This window comes from Chinchilla lanigera, unplaced genomic scaffold (genome assembly GCF_000276665.1).
Source record: "Chinchilla lanigera isolate Chin_1 unplaced genomic scaffold, ChiLan1.0 scaffold00004, whole genome shotgun sequence".
Taxonomy (NCBI): domain Eukaryota; kingdom Metazoa; phylum Chordata; class Mammalia; order Rodentia; family Chinchillidae; genus Chinchilla; species Chinchilla lanigera.
Window position 1 is genome coordinate 40,686,314 of NW_004955405.1, and position 18,550 is coordinate 40,704,863.

At 39.6% G+C, this 18,550-nt stretch overlaps 1 protein-coding gene across 10 annotated transcripts in view; it reads left to right on the forward strand.

The window, feature by feature from the left end:
- Positions 1-18,550, forward strand: part of Ric8b (RIC8 guanine nucleotide exchange factor B) — a 122,925-nt gene that overhangs the window by 26,368 nt on the left and 78,007 nt on the right. For all 10 annotated transcript variants that reach the window (XR_001235931.1, XR_001235932.1, XR_001235933.1 and 7 more), the window contains one exon: positions 14,105-14,713. Coding sequence is in view for 5 of the 10 variants with exons in the window: in XM_013519080.1 (XP_013374534.1) it covers positions 14,105-14,713 (609 nt within the window). In the remaining 5 variants the exon portion in view is untranslated. The remainder of the gene's footprint in view (positions 1-14,104; positions 14,714-18,550) is intronic.

Below are 18,550 nucleotides of genomic sequence, written 5' to 3' on the forward strand. Positions count from 1 at the left end.
CTTTGCTTGGCTCTTCAGCCCTTTTCTGGTCAAGTGGAGTTCAGTATCTGTGTGTGTGCGCCCTACCCAAAGATTGTGGCATTTTCTTGTTTTTTGCAAATAAAACAAAATGTCGGTGCTTGTCTTTTGCATTGTCCACTTTCTCTTCGTTGTTTCAGTTTTCAATCATTGGCCTATTCTTATCCTGACCTATTAATCTTTACGTGAATCTTGCCAACTACGATTTCTGAAACCCTCAACTCAGTCCTTTTGATAGCAGTAGTACCAGAAGGAGAACTGTCATATCTACATGTGACTTATTGTTGCAGTCAGGAAAATAACCCCCCTTGAAGATACTGCTATTGATTGAGATTTTTTTACATAGCTTTTATTTTAGGAAATGTAAAAATTTAGCTTTTACTGTGTACCATCCCATGTAGTAGAACAACCTGGTAAATAACCGGAGTATTTTCCCCATTTTATAGGAAAAGAAACTAAAGTTCAGAAAAACTTGCCTCAATAGGTAATAAATAACAGTTTATCTGACAGCAATTCATATTCTTTACTACACCTGGTAGCTTCTAAGTATATGGGTTATAGTTGCAATAAGTAACATTTACAGTTTAATTTTAGGGTAACACATATACATTACCTTTTCATTTCCCAACAACCCTGTGAAGTAGGTACAGTACTATTCTATCCATTTTACATAACAGATAATTCAAGTTGACCAGCTTGTTTAACATGCTCCTGGCAGCTTGACCCACCTGTGATATATGTATGACTGTCATGCATGCATCATAGGTGGTTCAGAGCTACCCAGCACCAAGATGTAGAATTTCAGCCCCATTGTGAAGATGTTAGTCATACAACTAAACTTAAGTGGAAGCTGGGAAATAAACTCTCAGCTTTAATGACCTATTAAATATTGGAAAGTAATCTTTTATAATGCACAGTGCTTTGAAGATGTCACACTTAGTATGTGTGTATGTCAGTATTCAACATAATTGACAACATCTTTGTACCTGTAGAAGAACAGAAATATATCAGACAAATCCAAATCCATACCCTACCCCCCAGCCCGCCCCCCTCATTAGCAAAGTAGGTCTCCATAACTACAATTATGAAAGCAGGTGTTAAGTTCTATAACAGCAGCACAGATGAAAGTACTCTCGATTTAGAGCTGAAAGATACTACTTCCTGCTGGGGAATGGTGAAAAGATAGCATTTGTTTTGAAGATAGGAACAATTTAGGAAGGTCAAGGGTTGAGAAGACATTCTAAATACAGAAAATAACTTGAGGGGAAAATAGTTTACACTGGTATTAATAAGTTACTATGCCTGCTTCAAGTATATTATGATAATAAATAGGGGGTCTGACTCCTTCCTAGTTAGTAAGTTTGGAGGTGTCTGATCTGAAGTGCCCATGGTGGGAATATTAAGGAGAAATATCTACCAAGCAATAACATTTTCTTTTTGCTGCCAACTTTTAGAAATTAGTCCCCTGCCTCAGCAGTGAATGATACCACCATTAAACAAGTTGTGTAAGTTAGAAACCTAGGGAGTTTCTTGCCTCTTCCTCTTCACCTATGACCAATCCTTCAGTTAATTCTCCTCCCTTAAACTCTCTTCTCTGTCCGTGATCCCCAGTTCCACCACCACTGCCTTAATTCAGACTTCATTTCTCACTGGGGCTACGACAGTAACCTCTTATCTGATCCCCTGCTTCTGGTCCTGCCTTGTTTGCTTATCCATTTTCCACATTAACATCAGCGTGCTATTTCCAAAGTACAAATCCAATGTCATTCCCCTGCTTGTTACCACCTTGCAGTAAGTTCCTCATTTCCCTCTGGATTAATCTCAGGCTCTTCATTATTCTGATCATTCAGACAGAGACTAGTATATCCTATCCTTGAAAAAGAAAATGACAGTTTCTCTTGACCTTGTATTCCCTCTTATTGCCACCCCATTTTTCTGCTTCCCTTGTGTCTTAAAAGGTATCTACTTCTCTTTCCATCTTCTCACATTACAGCTACTGTTCAAAACACCTTTTATCACCATTGTGATGTAGAAGTAGTCAGATCCTTATGCGTTTTCATTTTTCATCTACATGATGTGTTACTCCCTCCAGAAGACCCTTTTTCCTGTCTTTTCTTACGGAACCCCATACTGCTAAATTTTTTCTGGTTTACATCTCTCCCATCTCCTTTTTCATTGTTGGCATCTTTTCAGGACTCCCACTCCTACTCTGTATTTTTCTGTAGGCGATCTAATCCCTTCCTAAATTGAAATGTCCTTGCTCGTGTAGAAAGCATGGCCTTGATAGTGGCTTAGGGCCCCAGCCACATGTATCCAGCTTCCTACTTAACATTTCTATAAGCAGTTCAGACATAATGTGACCTTGTAGAATTTCCCTCAAATCTGTTCTTTCCCTGCTATCCCCTTAATAAATGACACTGTGTACTTAAGCTGGAAACCTTCCTCCCTCTCAAAAACAGCAATCCCTGTCAACTTTCCTTGAAGATACATGCCAAACCTACCTGCTTCTCGTCTCCACCGTGGCCACAGTAGCCAAAGCTGTGTCTGCCCCTTCAATCCCTTTTCCACATAAACAGCCAGCGTGTGTTTTTAAAATTTTAATTGAAGCAAAGTCTGATCTTTTAAGACTGCACATGATCCAGTTCTTATGTACCTTCAGTTTCATTCCATGGCAGTCTGCCACCAGTGTCACCCACACTGGCTTTTAGGAACTGAGACACACCAGGCTCTGCCTATGCTGCTGTTTCTTGTCTTTGCACATTTAGCAGGCTTCTCATTGTCACAGCTCGGCTTAAATATCTCTGCCTAAACTTGATCCTTTCTCCAGTTATTTTCTGTTTAGCATTTTATTCATTTCCCTTATAATATTTAATGGCATCTTAATTGTATTTTTATTTATTATTTATCTCCCTCATTAGATTATGATCTCCATAGAATTACCAGAATTATAACTTTGTTCACTGTTGTACACCCATAACGTAATACAATGCCTTGAATATAGTAGGCCCTCAAGATATTTGTTTGATGGCAAACTGGAAATTGTATCTTTATGTTTCAGGTATCTTCTTGGATATCACTTCCTTAGGCAGTTTTTCCCTGAATTGGTCTGCCTTCCTCCCATAAGATTAAATTAAGGTGCCTTAGCTTTTGTTTTAGTATTTTAAGTTTGGATCACGATTTCTTAATTGGGGGGAGCTGATTTTGTTCCTCAACCTCTGTATACATTTTTGATTGTCATGACTTCATAGCAGTGGTAGGGTGTTACTGGCTTTTAGTGGGTAGAGGTTAAAGATGCTGTGCAATGCCCTACAATGCATACAACAGCCTCCTGAGGCAAAGACTTTTCCAGTCCAAAATGACAGTAATCCCTGCTGAGAAATTTACCATGTTCATTTACTGTTCGTGTTTCTTTGTAATTCTGTACCTGATTTTAAATTCCTTAGCTGGACATATTGGTACACACTGGTAATCCTAGCTACTCTGAAAGCTGAAGTGAAAAGATCTTGAGTTCTGGGCCATCCTGTGCAACACAGCAAGATCCTATCTCCAGGAAATGTAATAAATTCCATAGAAGTTCACTGTTGCCACCCTGTATTGCCTTGGATTTATAAAATAGACACTTGGAGAATTCCCTGTGAATATATGAATAAGTAATGTGCAAACCAGCCATAGCATGAGCCCATGTTGCCCACCTCCTGATAAGAAATACTGAGGGTCGCTTCTCAGTCTTTGTGTGTGTGTGTGTCTTTTTGAGACAGGGTCTTGCTGTGTAGTTCAGGCTAGCCTTAAGCTCACTTTGTATCCCAGGCTGGCCTCAAACTCACAGCAGTCCTGCCTCAGCCTCCCGAGTGCAGGGACTACAGGCGTGCACCACCATGCCTGGCTGCTGCTCAGTGTTTGAGGTAAGTACGCCTGTCACTTACGGGATGACGACATGAGAGACTCGGGTGAGGCGTTGAGGAGATACAGTATTTCAAACCTACATTCCATTTAGGTTAAAGCCAAACTGTTTTGACAAAGGACCAACAACTTTAAAAGGGACCAGGATACAAGTGGTCTAAGGAGTGTAGGTGTGTATTACCTTTTCACGTCATAATTCTAAGAGGACATCCAGGCATGTGGTGGCTGTGCTCCATGCATTTATTATTAGGGGACCTGATTTTCTTCCTATTTGTTAAGCCATGCTTTAGCATTTGAATATTGTCCTGACATAGACTACACTGCCACTTCTAGGTTCTGAGCTGGAGAAGGGGACAAGAAGGTAGAAAAGCATACGCATTGTCTTAGGGACCCAGACTTAGCTTGGAAATGGTATATAGAACAGTGATGGTGAACCTATGGCACGTGTGTTGTTTTTAAGACCAAAGATGTTAATGTCTGAGTTATTTTTTCTAAACTAAAATCTCAGTATTTAGACTTAATTGCAATAAATAAGTGGGTTTTGGGTTGCAGTTTGGGCACTTGGTCTCTGAAGGATTCGCGAGCCCTGGCATAGAGCACGTCTGTATACTTTCCATCGGCAAAAGCTCCCTCCTGTGTCTGTGAGGCACACCTAGAGAATGTGGAGTAGCTAGGCAGCTGTGAGCCTTGCCATAGTCCTGGTACTACATAAGGAGACAGGGTTTTCAGTGTTTAACTTAACAATTACATAAACATCTAGGAAGCTTTATATTACTGATTCATTTCTCTGGAATCTGATATAGTTTTACTACCTTTGTTATATAATTAAAGAAAACTTACAAAGGATAAAATGCATTGTCTAGAACAGTGCTTCTCAAACTATTTGTGATAAAGGACCAAGGTATATTTGTTTGTTCATTCTCTGCTAATCTGTGGTAGAGCAATACTTTAGTACAGTACAGTTAAAAAAACACTAAAAGAAACATTTGCATTCTTACATGTTATAACAAAGTCAAATTATTGTAAAAGTTCCTAATGGATACTCTCAATTTTTTAGACCTGTCTCAACTCATGTACCTGTCTCAACATGATCTAGTGACAGTCTGTGAACTGCCACTAATCCGCAACAACTCTGTCGAGTATCACTTTTCTCAAAAGTGTTTTCTGAAAACCTTTATTGGGTTGCCACAGTACAGTAAAACTATTATGTCATTCGTTTAAGAAAGGAAGGCATTTTCTTTATAAAACTTGACATTTAATTTAAAATTTTTTTAAAAAATCACTTCTTAAACTATGATACATCATTTGATTGCTCACATATATACTTTATAAGTAGGTTTGCTTGCTTCATAGCTAAAACCAAACCTGATCCTAGTTTTACAGATTCATAGTGAACCCTACCATGCTGGAGCTTGAAGAAGGTTGTAGTAGAGGGCATTTTACCATAATGCTCGACGCGGTGGGAAGAAACCTAATAAAGCGACATGTTCAGGATCACAAGTAACAAGTTGGAGAGAGCTACAATAACATTGATTTACGGTGGAAATGACATTGGAGCCAGATGATCTGGGTTGAGTCTTGGCCTTCTACTTTCTTGGACTAAGTGTCTTTATAAAACACCTATGAAGTGTGTGGTGTGGCATGCCTGTAATCCCAGCACTTGGGAGACTGAGGCAGGCAGATTGCCCTGAGTTCAGTGCCAGCCTGAACTGTAGAAAACGACTGTATCTCAAAAAAAAAAAAGAGAGAGAGAATCATGCACTAAGTGTTCAAGAAGCATTTCTCAGATGGAATAGCACATATAAAAGCTTTTCGTAAACTGCAAAGCATGTAAGCAAAAAGTGAAAGTGAGAAGCCATACTTTGTAATGCCAAGCCCCTCGTGCCTTCCGCTCTGTGCTGCACTCATGCTGAAGACTCCTTGAGGACAAGCGTCATATTTAATGCTGCACCCGCTTAAATTATGTTAGCAGGACTCGGTAGCAGTATGGAAAATGCATGCATTGAATTAGGAGGCCAGGAAACAAAATGATGCGCACATGATGGTTAGAACTGTGTTAAAGTGATATGCCTATTGCTGAAAATCAAGCAGGTGAGCTAAGGGTAAGGCTGTCTCCACTGCATGTAAAACAGCACAGCCAGTATGAATGTGCATAGTGCCTCTTTTTTCATTAATAGTTTTATATTTTAAAGAACATATATATTTAAGTAATTTAAATTCTGCAGAGAGCTACATAAAACCACATAACTTTACAATTTTTTATTAACACAAGAGTTTTTACATCTATGGATTATCATCAGGGATATTGGTCTGTAGCTCTCATTTTTGCTGTGTCTTTATCAGGTTCTGGTAGCACCATAATACTGATTCATGCAATGTTAGTTTGGGAGGGCTCCTTCCCTTCTATCTTGTAGAATTGTTTGAGAAGCATTGGTGATAGTTTTTTTAAAGTCTGGTAAAATTCAGCAGTGAGTGTGTCTGGTCCTTGACTCTTCCCTGTTGGGAAATTTTTTATTACTGTTTCAATTACATTACTTGCTATTGATCTATTTAGTTTTTTTTTTTTAATCCTGTTGATTAAATTTTGGGAGGTCATGTGTGTCCAGAAATGTGTCCATTTTTCTAGATTATCCAGTTTGTTGGCATAAGATTTTTTTCAAAATACTCCCTAATTATCTGTTGAATTTCAGTTGGTATCTGCTTTAATCCCTCCTTTTTCATCTCTTACTGATTGATTGATTTTTTTTCCCTCTTTGTAAAACTTTTATTTAAAAATCTGCCTCACCCTTATATATGTATACACATCATCAACAACAAAGGGTTATTCAGTGGAGTCACACATTCACAGTGTGTTGGCTGCTGGGTGTACAAAGGTCAAGGTACCCAGAGCAGTTATTTCTCTTCTGTAGAAAAGTACAGAGATGAACGCACCTTATCCCGTGCACTATGGCACTGCCAGAAAGCGCTGTGCTCACTCACAGAGAAGGTGCACTCTGCAGGAGCAGAGCAGGTTCAGGGTCAGGGTCAGTACCACTGAAATCACAAGTGTGGCCAGAGCCACCCAGGAGGCCGAAATCGCTGTCAGCTGACTATTGTTGCCATGCCCTTTGTTTTATTTTTGGAAAAGGATAAAGCTTGTACCATCTTGTCATTTGCCACTACAAATAATATAAATTGTTTTTTTTTTTCTTTCTTTTTTGGTTTTGTTTTTTTTTCCAGTACCAGGAGTCGAACTCAGGACGTTGCACTTGCCAGGCAGGCGCTGTGCTGCTGAGCTAAATCCCCAGCCCCTTAAATAATATGAATTCTTAAAAGTGGAGATTCCTTCCACTTTCATGCTTGCTGTCCTCAAAATGGTTTTTTACCTTTACATCTTTCCCTTTTGTACAGATATTACAGGTGTTATTCTTGGACCTTTGTCATTTCTTCCTGGGCATGGCAGAGATAAAAGAACGAGACGAGCATGGGTCATGCTTCTGGAAGCAAATTGGGGATCTTGTTTAGTCCTCACAGAGACGTAGAATTCAGCCTTTCCTTCCCTACCCTAGCCCTTTTGGGGAGATGTGCTACCTTCTACATTGTCTACCCACGGTCCCAGATGTCCTTCCCATTCTCCCTTCTTTGCTTGCCTTGGAATGAGACCGAAGACAGTCTGGAGAATTGAGGAGATCTAGATAACTGAGGCAAAAGTAGTTTACAACCTGATAACCTAATGCTGACTGTCCAGGCCTGAGAACCACACTGCAGGATGGTACTGAAGGCCATAGAGGTTTTTTTGCTTTGTTTTGTTTTTTTGTTTTTTTTTGGTGCTGGGGATTAAATCCAGGAACTCACATGCTAGGCAAGTGCTCTGCCACTGAGCTACACCCTCAGCCTACAAAGGAGCTTTGTATGCTCTCAAAACACTTCCGCTTTGCCAGTCACATTCAGTCCACACCAGTGTCCTAGGAGACAGGCCAAACCAGGCTATTTATGAGACAGTGACATCGGAAAGATACCTGTCCCGCTCACTGTGCAAGAAAAGGAAACCAGAGAATTAAGTCCTGAGAGAATGTGTGACGTGTATGGTAAAATCCATCCATCCCCTGGTAACTTTTCACTGCAAGGCCAAGCTAATCAAGTAGGAGCCAAACAGCCATAGAGCGTAGGAGAGTTGCTGTATGTTTATCAGGGTGATACTCCTCACAGGACCTTCTGCATTGGAAAGGAATCCACCCTGCTGTTAATCAAGAATAGAACCCTGGGAGTCTGAAATGAGATGGTGAGTCAGAGTGCTTCAGTGGCCTACTACTGTATTGTCCCCACACCCGAGAATTAAGCATTAGACTTCACAATTTAAATGAAGGGGAGAGCAGTGGGGACCCCTCCTTGTTTGCGTGGGATTGTACTCAAGGCCCCATCATAGCAATGGCAACCACTTGGATGAAGCTCAGAACATGCTAGGATGGGGCATCAGATGTTTTCCATATTACCTCAAAGGCAAGAGCCTGGTGTGAGAGGGAGCTAGTTGTGTTTATTTGTGTCTTCTCTTGGTTACTTTAGCTATTTAGTTTGTCAGTTTTCTTTTTCTTTTTTTGTGTGTATGTGCAGGGAATTGAACTCAGGACCTTGTGCTTGCCAGGCAGGCACTGTGCTGCTGAGCTATTTCCCTAGCCCTATCAGTTTTCTTTATATTTTTGAAGAACCAGCTCTTTGTTTCATTGGTGCTTTGCATTCTTCTTTTAGTTTCTATTTCACTTATTTCTTCTCTGATCTTTATTATTCTGTAAAGCCTTGATGATGTATCATTAGCTTATTTGTGTGTGATCTATCCATTTCTTTATGTAGGCATTTACTGCTGTGCACTTCCTGTATAGTACTGGAAGCACATAACTTCTAGGTGTGTGAAAAAGCTTTTACCCAATTGGCAAATCACCTAACCAGTACAATCATAAGAACAACCTCTACTACGTTCTTTCCTTCTTAGAAAGGAGCAGCATCTCCCGGTACCGGAGAAAAACCAAAAAAATAAAAAAATAAAAAAAAAAGAAAGGAGCAGCATCAAATATTAATAGACCTCTAGTAATGCTTCAGATTTATGAAACTTTTTCATTTAATCAGTTTATTTGGGGGGGGTGCCTGCTGTGTTCTAGTTGCTCTGCTGAAGGCTACAGCAATTATGAAGTAATAAAATATAATAATGATCACCATTAAAGAATGTTTGCTATATAGCAGAGTTTTATTTCGTAACAGCCTTGTGAGATGTGAATGGTGTTATTTCCATTTACAAATGAGACACTGAGGCTCAGCGTTGTTACATAGATTGTCCGTATCATACACCTAGCAGTATGCATACACGCACACTTACAGTCATACAGAGGCAAAGGCAGGTATTAAACTTCAGGCCTTTTTGATCCAGATCACGTCAGTACATATTCTTCTTTCCTGAAAAAAGATACCTTTTCTGCCTTCAGAGAGCTTATGGTAGTTGAGGGAGACTCACTGAAAGAAAACTAAAAGGACAAATATGTGAAGCAAAAAAAAAAAAAAAAAAAATGAATGCTAGAAATTGTGGATTGGGTATGCTGTGGAACGGCAGAATGTTGGGGTGGAAGTGATAGGGAAAACTTTATATTGCAAGTGGACTTTAGGCTTAACTTTGGAGGGTAGCTAAAACGTAAATAGGTGCAGGAGGAACAGGATGGATGCATGTAGAGGGGAAGGGGTGAGAAAGCCAGAGCGTTCAGTGTGAGATAATTTGGGAAGGTACGGTGCTAGAGGATGGTCTTAGAGGAATAGTGTGAAAGGCAATTTAGAGGGTCTGAAATGTCAAGCTGAGGTCTTGGAGATTTTATTTTATAATTTTGTAATATGATGGTGAATCTGTACTGAACATTTACCCTACTCCAAGCACTGGTCTGAATAATATTTATGATCCCATTTAATTCTTAAGTAAACATGAGGCCCAGCAAAACTGAGTGACTCGCCAAGATGGTATGATTAGTAAACAGAAGAGCCAAGATTTAAGTGCACGGAATCTGAATCCAGAACTCCTGCTCTTAATTATCACAGTTCTGGTTTTAGGGTCCACGGTAGAATAAACAAGTGTCAAGCTCGGGACACTGTTCAAAACACTTTCATCTTCTAGTGTTTCTTTAACATTTAGGAAAGGTTTTATGACCTGATAGTGACATCCTCTTTCCTTCCCTGACACTCTTACACATTTTTAGCACAGGGCAGTGAAGAAGTTAAGGTGCTTAACGTTAGTGACCTTTCTGCCGACTTTCTTGCACTCAGCTGCCTGCTTTTATCCGTATATCTGGTCAGCTGCCCTCGGTTAACCTCGAACATCCAGGTCACGGCAGCCCATTGCTAACTGTACTGCAACCACCACTGTCAGCATTAACTGAAAACTTGTTCAAAGTCCTCACCCCACACCTACTGAATCAGAAACTGGTGACATACTGTGTATCACTGTGGGATTTTTTAGGTGATTGTGCTGCTTGCTGAAGTTTGAGAACCAGTTCTATAGTCTACTCTAGAGCTTAAGATTTGGAGCAAACTGCAGTCCATGGCAATCCATGGTATTGGTGTTTGGGACCTTTTGATATCTGACTCGAAGTTTCCCTCCTGCTGTGTTTCATAGTCTGACCATATAAAGAGCCTTGGGTTACTAAGCTAATGGGCATTTTAAAAGGGCATTTACTAAGGCTCTTATAGTTGCATTTTATAAGCTTGCTTAACCCTGCTTTAGTTTGTTCCTGGAAACCTGAACTGTAAAGTAAAGATTTTAATGGGAAAAATTGTATTCCATTGTCATCTAAGATACCCAAATAATTTTCAGATTTTTAAAAATAAATTGAACGATGAATACAAACTTATAAAACAAATACAGTGATACTTCAGTTGTTAAACTCAATTCATTCCAAATTTGTGTTGAAACACCAAAAAATTCGAGAACTGAACATACTTTTCCCATCAGAAGTAATGGAAAACCAGTAAGTGGTTCTGAGGCCTAAAAATTACACTTATAAATTCATTTTTCCAGGACGTAAACAGATTTCACAACAATTTCTTTCCTTAACTCTGTCGTGGTTCTCATAGTTTTCCTCTTAACTTTACTGCTGGTGTCACTAATTTTCTTTGGAGCTATGGCTATGATATTTTACGCAAATAAAGCACCCCCCTCCCCCAAAAAAAAGCTCAGTGACGAATGTGTGAACGCATTGACACAGCACTGTGTGTTGTCTGGGTGAGGGTGGCGCTCAGCCTGAAGTATCACCCCTTTTTGTCCATGTTGAGATTCAGTGTGTGACTCACTCTCAGCCCATACAGGTTTTTTCGGATTAGATTTTTGGTTTGACTCTAGAGCAAAGTCACTAACACTGAGCAGACTTTCTTGAACTTTGCTGTTCAGGTATGGAAGGTTTTTGAGTGTGGAGCCACTTAGCAATCTAGGTAGCATTGTACTTGAAAGTAAATAAAAAGCTTATTCCTAAAACATAATGTAATGATGATGCATTGTACTTAGACAGAGAGGAAGAGGCTAACTAGTAAATTGTGGCTGATAGAGGAGAAGAACAGACCTTCTTCGGAAGGTGCTGGACTGTCAGGTGGTAGACTTCAATGCGTGTGACCTCTGGGAAGTTATGTTCTCTTGCACTTACACTGCATGTGTAGGCCAGCTGCTAGGATGCAGGTGAAACATGCCTTAGTCTCAAGGATCCTGGAAGAGTGAGGTATCTTACCAGCTTACTCCACTAGGTGCTGGCGGGAGGCACAAAGAGCAAAGAGGGAGTAACTGGGAAGCTTGTAGACTTCTCGGCTTCCAGGGTGAGCTTGAGAGAAAGAGTAGGGTCCTGATAGGTAAATGTGGCAGCAGGGCACCCCAGGCCACAGGAACAGCAGAGGAAAGTCTCAGGACATACTGTGTCTAGGACAGATGGTCCATTTCAAATACCTGAAGAACAAGGAGGGCTGTGTGTGACGAGAGACAGCAGTAGGAAGGCTCAGTGGCGGCGTTTCAGCTGTGTTCAGTGGCAACAGAAAGGAACAGAAGGTGTTGGGAGAGAGCAGGACACATTCTAGGAAGAGTAAACTCAACTTAAAAAATACTTCTATTGGCTGGGGATGTAGCTCAGTGGTAGAGCACTTGCCTGGCATGAGCAAGGCCCAGGGTTCTATTTTGCACTTCTGAAAAAACATATAGCACCTAAAACAGTGTAGTACTGGCTGGGTAAAATCAAGGGGAGACACTATAGCAAAAAGCTACCTCATGTTCACTGCGTGAAATAGATCTGTCACAAGACATGATAACATTCAACTAGGATTGGAGACTGTTTTGAAACAAAAAATCTTGTCTTTGTTGCTGATCTCTTACAAGAGTTCAGATGAAACAGTTTGAAACTATAAATTTTGTAGGCACCTCTGATCTCTTCCACATCCCTTCATAGATCCCAGAGTTTCTCAGTCAATTTGAAATCAATTTGCCCATGGATTTTGTTTGTTTTTGGATTTTATTGTTGCTACTGTTGTTCTGATTTAGGAAAGAGGAAAGTAAAGATGCTTTTGTACTATTAGATATGTAATGTTTTATAATACATCCATAATACATTCATTCATACATTCATATAATACATTCATTCATACATTTATAATAGGCGTATAATACTTTGTTCCACTCCCAGCTATAGTCATTTGAAAAACTGCTTTAACAATAATACTAAAGCATTGAAAGAAAATTTCTTGTAGTTATCAGGTATGGCAGAGATACAGTTGACATTATTTTGAAGTTGTTTTTAGCTTGTCAGATAAAGAGACACTAAAGAGTGTCTTTCCATCGCTACTTAGAGAACATATTAACATTTAAAATTAGTATTTCCATAGCTGTATGATGAGGATGTACTGAGAAACTGCTCATAGTCTGGGATTCTTACCAAGATCATAATGTTTGACCCTAGGTAGCTTATTTTAAAAAGTTAAAGTCTGCTGATTGTCCAACAGAACCCTTGTAAACTTTGTGTTAGATGTAACAGAGTACAGAAATAGACAGCAATAGATGTATTATTCTTGCTTGGATAAGCCTGAGAGACCCAAACCTCTGGTTTCTGGAAAAGAAAGCTAATGTTGAATTTTGAGAGAATGATCAGTGATTATTAAATTTAGCAATGAAATAATTACTTTTCAAAAAATACAAGCTAGAATACGCTTTGGGTTCATCCTAAAGGAATTGTTACTGAGATAGTGGTAGCAAGATTTGGGTCCAGGACTGCTACGTTCATTATTACGCTCTGCATCCTCTACCAAGAGAACAAAGGGGAGCTCGATTTTGTCCTCACTGGGAACCCCACACTCTGTGTCCTGGAATTGGGCTAGTCAGAGGAGGAAGGGTTATTTTGTAATGTGCCCATCCAATGGGAGCACTTTTTTGCAGTTAACTTTGCTGGAGGGATCACCTTTTTGCAATTGCTCCAAGCAATAATACTGTGTGTGCTAGCTGAACTCTCTTTGAAACCCAACACAATTTTTATTGGCTTGCCAGCAAAAGTCCTCTTCTGGAGGCATTTGATCGTTACCTATTATTAGACCTTAGCTAGAGAGCGTTCTGGTTTTCTGAAACACTGAACTACTGCCGTTAGAACTATAAATTTGGAAGAAATAGCACAGCTGAGGCCCAGCAGAAACGATGCTCCCTGAAGTTACTTTATATGCTTGTTCACAATGGGCAACTGTAAACCAGTGCCCGAGCGTTAACCTTTGTTTCTGGGGAGGGAGGAGCTGTGACCCAGACGGACTGCCTTCTGTCTACCCTGATACGTCTTTAGTCTAATGTTAAAAATTCATTAAGAATAAAGCATTTGAAACTAAATAAGACACTTGAAACCACTCAGTTTAAAATAAAGTAGGTGACTTTATAGGACAAATAATGGGCTTTGAAGGCAGTGTGCTCTGACTCTTACTGTGGCACTAATTCACCCTGCGGTAGTGCGTGTTACTTCCCTCTCTGATCCTCAGTTTCTGTGTCTCTAAGTGAAAACCATTTGCCAAATACAAGCTCTTTCAGTTACAACATTCTGTGATTTATAAAAAATAAAACTCTTTTCTAGCCAGATCCTTAGCTGCTATTAAATATATCACTAGAGAAGCATTATGTTTTAAATTATTTGAACCAAATAATGGTTTTTGCATACTTGCTCTTGTTTTTCAGAAACTCTGTGAAGGCATATTTAAAGTCCTTGTAAAGGATGTCCCAACAACGTGTCAAGTGTCCTGCCTGGAAGTACTCCGTATTCTCTCCAGAGACAAAAAGATTTTAGTTCCTGTAACAACTAAAGAAAATATGCAGATACTGCTGAGACTAGCCAAGCTAAATGAGTCAGATGATTCTTTGGAGAAAGTGTCCGAGTTCCCCGTTATTGTGGAATCGTTAAAGTGTCTATGTAACATAGTGTTCAACAGTCAGATGGCACAGCAGCTCAGCCTGGAACTTAATCTTGCCGCAAAGCTCTGTAACCTCCTGAGAAAGTACAAGGACCAAAAATTTAGCAATGACATTAAATGCTCTGACTTGCGCTTGCTCTTCCTCCTGTCACTTTTGCACACTGACATCAGGTCACAATTGCGCTATGAGCTCCAAGGACTACCGCTGCTAACCCAGATCTTGGAAAGTGCCTTTAGCATCAAGTGGACCGATGAGTATGAATCGGCCATAGACCATAATGGACCTCCTCTATCACCTCAGGAGACAGACTGTGCCATTGAGGCCCTCAAAGCTCTCTTCAATGTGACGGTAGACAGTTGGAAGGTGCACAAAGAGGTAAGGTTGGGAAGGTGCAGAAGGGACTCTTACCTGCCTGGAGTTTCCTTGGTCCGAGTGTTCTGATAGCTGCCTGCAGGAGAAGAGTACCAAGTTGGAAAGTGGGATGAGTTCTCTATTGCGTTCCTCCGTTGTATGAACTATGATCTGTTTCTCTTTTTGTTGTTTTATTGTGGGTTTTTTATTTTAGTTCTGGGGATTGAACTCAGGCCGTGGCGCTGAGCTATATCCCCAGCCCTTTTTTAGAATTTTCTGATTTTGAGGCAGTCTCGCTGAGTTACGGAGTTGGCCAGGTGGGGCTTGCACTTGCAGTCCCTCTGCCTCAGCTTCCCAGAGCGCTGGGCTCACATGCCTGGGCCGCCACACCTGGCTGGTACACTTCTTAACTGTTGTTCTGTCCTTTCCGTGTGTGTAATACCCACCAGAATAACAGGGTGAAGATGGACTACTGCTTTGTAAAATGCCAGATATACTTAGTTTACTATAACATCTTTTTTTAGCAATGCATTTCTCAGGAACAAAGTTTAAATTTAAGATTTGAAGGGAAATAAAACAGTGTTTTTGAGTAAAAATAAAGGTATTTTTAATGGCTGACCTCTTAAAGTTAAGATAAATCCAGCCAATTGAAATCGATAATCAGAATTGTTGTCTGCTCCGGAGAGTAAAAACTGCTATGTGTGCGCCTGTTGTCCCAGGCTCCTCGAGTGTTACTTTAGAGTGTTAGTAAGTGTCAGAAGAGTAGGGCTACCAGCTGGACAGCCACCCTTGCACACAGTCCTGGAGAACAAGCATAACTCTACCGGAGTGTGGGGAAGGTTATTTTAAATCACTTGACTTATTTCTAGACTGGGATCCTTTTCTGTCTCTTGGACTTTCCAACAACTCAAAGTGAGGTAAATTTGATATTTTATATTTGAGTGCCCAATATACTAAAAAGTTAGTTTAAGGAAGTCAGCAGTAAGTGAAGTGGACGTAAACTCTTTTCCTTCCTTCCACAGTTCCTACATTTCACATTTTCTTTCTGTAATAGGTAGTGAAAGTCATCCCCACCTTTAGAAAGAAAGACAGTTTTGAATTTAGTATTTGGGTTAACAGTTTACTGGTACATTTGGAATAGTTCTTACCCATAAACAAAGGTCTAGTTTTGCCTGCAGCCCACTTTAGAAGGGGTATCTTGTGCAGTGATACAGTGGGAGTCCGAGCACCTAAATTTTAAAGTGCAAATTAGTTTGTGTTTTGAAACCAAATATTTGAAGATCTGTCCTGGCAGCCGTTTTAGATGACTGTAGTCTGGTCAGTTTTTTTCCTGAGACTTGGCAAGAAAAGATGTGGAAAGCCTGCATGCTCCATTTAGGCTTTGAAACCAAATATTTGTAAGTGTTTAAAATGTTATGTCTCAGTGCTCGTTTGGTACATTATATGGGTATTTTTTGCACTGCTTGTTTTGATGTTTTTAAGTTGGGCCTGTAGTGGCGAGGGCTTCTCTGAAACTGTTGGGTTGTTGTTGTTGTCATTTAAGTTATGCACCAAATAGTGTCTCATGTTATTCAAAGGCCTGACAGAAACAACTCATAATTCAGTGATTTCACATCAGCATATGTGTGGGATGACATGTACTAAAAAAGCACTGAACTGAGATTAACCCTTATTAGTGTTTTTTAAAAGTAATAGTGCTGCTGAAAGAATGTTAGCTTCTACTGTACAGGACTAGTTGGTCCTAGGGTGGGTGTCCTAAACTAGGAGTTCCTTCTGTGAATTGGGGCTCAGTTGACATAGCCATTATGAAATGTGCTTAGTTAATGTGACTCTGATTTTGAGGTTTTCAGAAATAAAAACAGTATTGGAAATAGGACCTCACCAACCCATTTAGAAAAGAACGTTCTTAGGCGTCTTCAAATTAAACTTCTAGCAAGCATTTATTTATTCACTCACTCAACAAATATTGATGGATAATTGGTAGATATTATATGGGGCATTTTGTAATGTATCGGCAAATAGGCATTGTCTTTGCTTTTATGAAACTTCAATTTTGTAGTGAAATACATAATAAATCAGTAAACAAGTACATAACTATGTTAAGTTCTAGGAAATAATGCAGTAATTGGAAGTATGTAGTATAGTCAGAGACTTCTGAAGATCTCTCCTAAGATCTGAAGAATGAGTGATATAGCCCTTTAAAGAATGGCGAATTTCCCTGAATTGACCCAGCATATGAAAGACAGAGAAACCAAAGCATGGAGCACTTTTTAATGAAGTCCTTGCAACTTAGCATAGAGAAATCTCTAAGGGTACCAAGGGACTTGCTGCTATGAGTCTGTTTTCCTGGATGTCAGTGTTTCCTTGATTTTTCAAATGTGAAATATCTTACTTCAATTGAGCAGGCACCCAAAGAATTAATACTCCAGAGCCGGGCATGGTGGCACACGCCTGTAACCCCAGCACTCAGGAGGCTGAGGCAAGAGGATTGTTGGGAGTTTGAGGCCAGCCTGGGATACATAGTGAGTTCAAGGCCAGCCTGAACTGTATCGTGAGACTTTGTCTCAAAAAAAAAAGACAAGAATTAATACTCCAAAGACCAACTGAGTTAAATGGCTATGAAAACTTATTTAACAGAAGAATCCAACTTTAGAAATAGTTAATGTTATTTTCCCTCCTATGAAAATAATGCATGCTCATTGTAGAAGATTAACAAGCAAGAAATACAAACTGTAGAAACATTCTTCTAACCATTCTTCTTGGTATGATGTATAAACTATACACACATCTTTTAAAAATGTAATCGAGGGGCTGGGGATGTGGGTCAGTGGTCAAGCTCTTGCCTTGCATGCATAATGCTCTGGGTTTGATCTTCAGCACCACAAAAAAAATTTAAAAATTAAAAAAATAAAAATGCGATCATTTTATAATCTTTTTTCCCCCCACAACTTTATAAAAAATGTTCTTGAAGAATAGTGGTTTTCAAGGCTGGGGTGCAGCTCAGTGACAGAGTGTTAGTCTGGCCTGTGTGAGGCCCTGGTTTTGATCTCCAACACTGCCAAAAAAAGTAATAGTTTTCACAATGTGCTCCTTGAAGGTGAAAGTTGTGCCCCTTTGGATGGATGGGCAGTTCTGCTGATTCTGCCTCTGATTCTCCCTCTTCACTTTAAAGACAGCTCCTTTGATTGTTCTGCTTACTTTGTATTTCTGCAAGTTGAAGTTGCAACTAAAATTTCATTTGAAGGATAAAAAGGATTCTTCAGCAACAACAAAAATACTTTGACAGCCACACTCTTTTGTTTTTTTTTTCTTTTATTTGTTAAAGATGATAAAAACCTTATGAAAGAATACTCATAAGTATAAAAATAATTGTGAGTATAAAGAAATTATCAACATAAAATATTTAGGCACTTAAATTGTTTCCAGTTGATTGTTGTTTTAAATATTAATATAGTGACTTTTCTTGTTGTAAAACCTTTGTAGATGCATTCCTGAAATCGGTGGACCAAATGATTTCAAAATTGTAGGGTTTTTTCATGTATGTTGCTAAACTGACCTTCAAAGTGCTAGTGCTAGATACATCTTTTCAAACCCCGGGCACTGCACCTTCACAATTTGTTGCCTATTTCACAGCTTAACAGTTACAGTAAACAGAGATATTTGGTTTTGGTTTTAACTGTTCCAGCAGATACTTTTGTGGTAGGTTTCATTTACAATCCACCAAAACTAGGAAAGAATGAACTAGGTTTCTCTTGAGGTTTAACAGATGAGTACCATTTGTGCATTTTAGATTCATGCCCGAGTGTTACATTCCTGCCTGCTTGCTGATACCATCTGCAGATGGATTTGTAGATTCCTTTC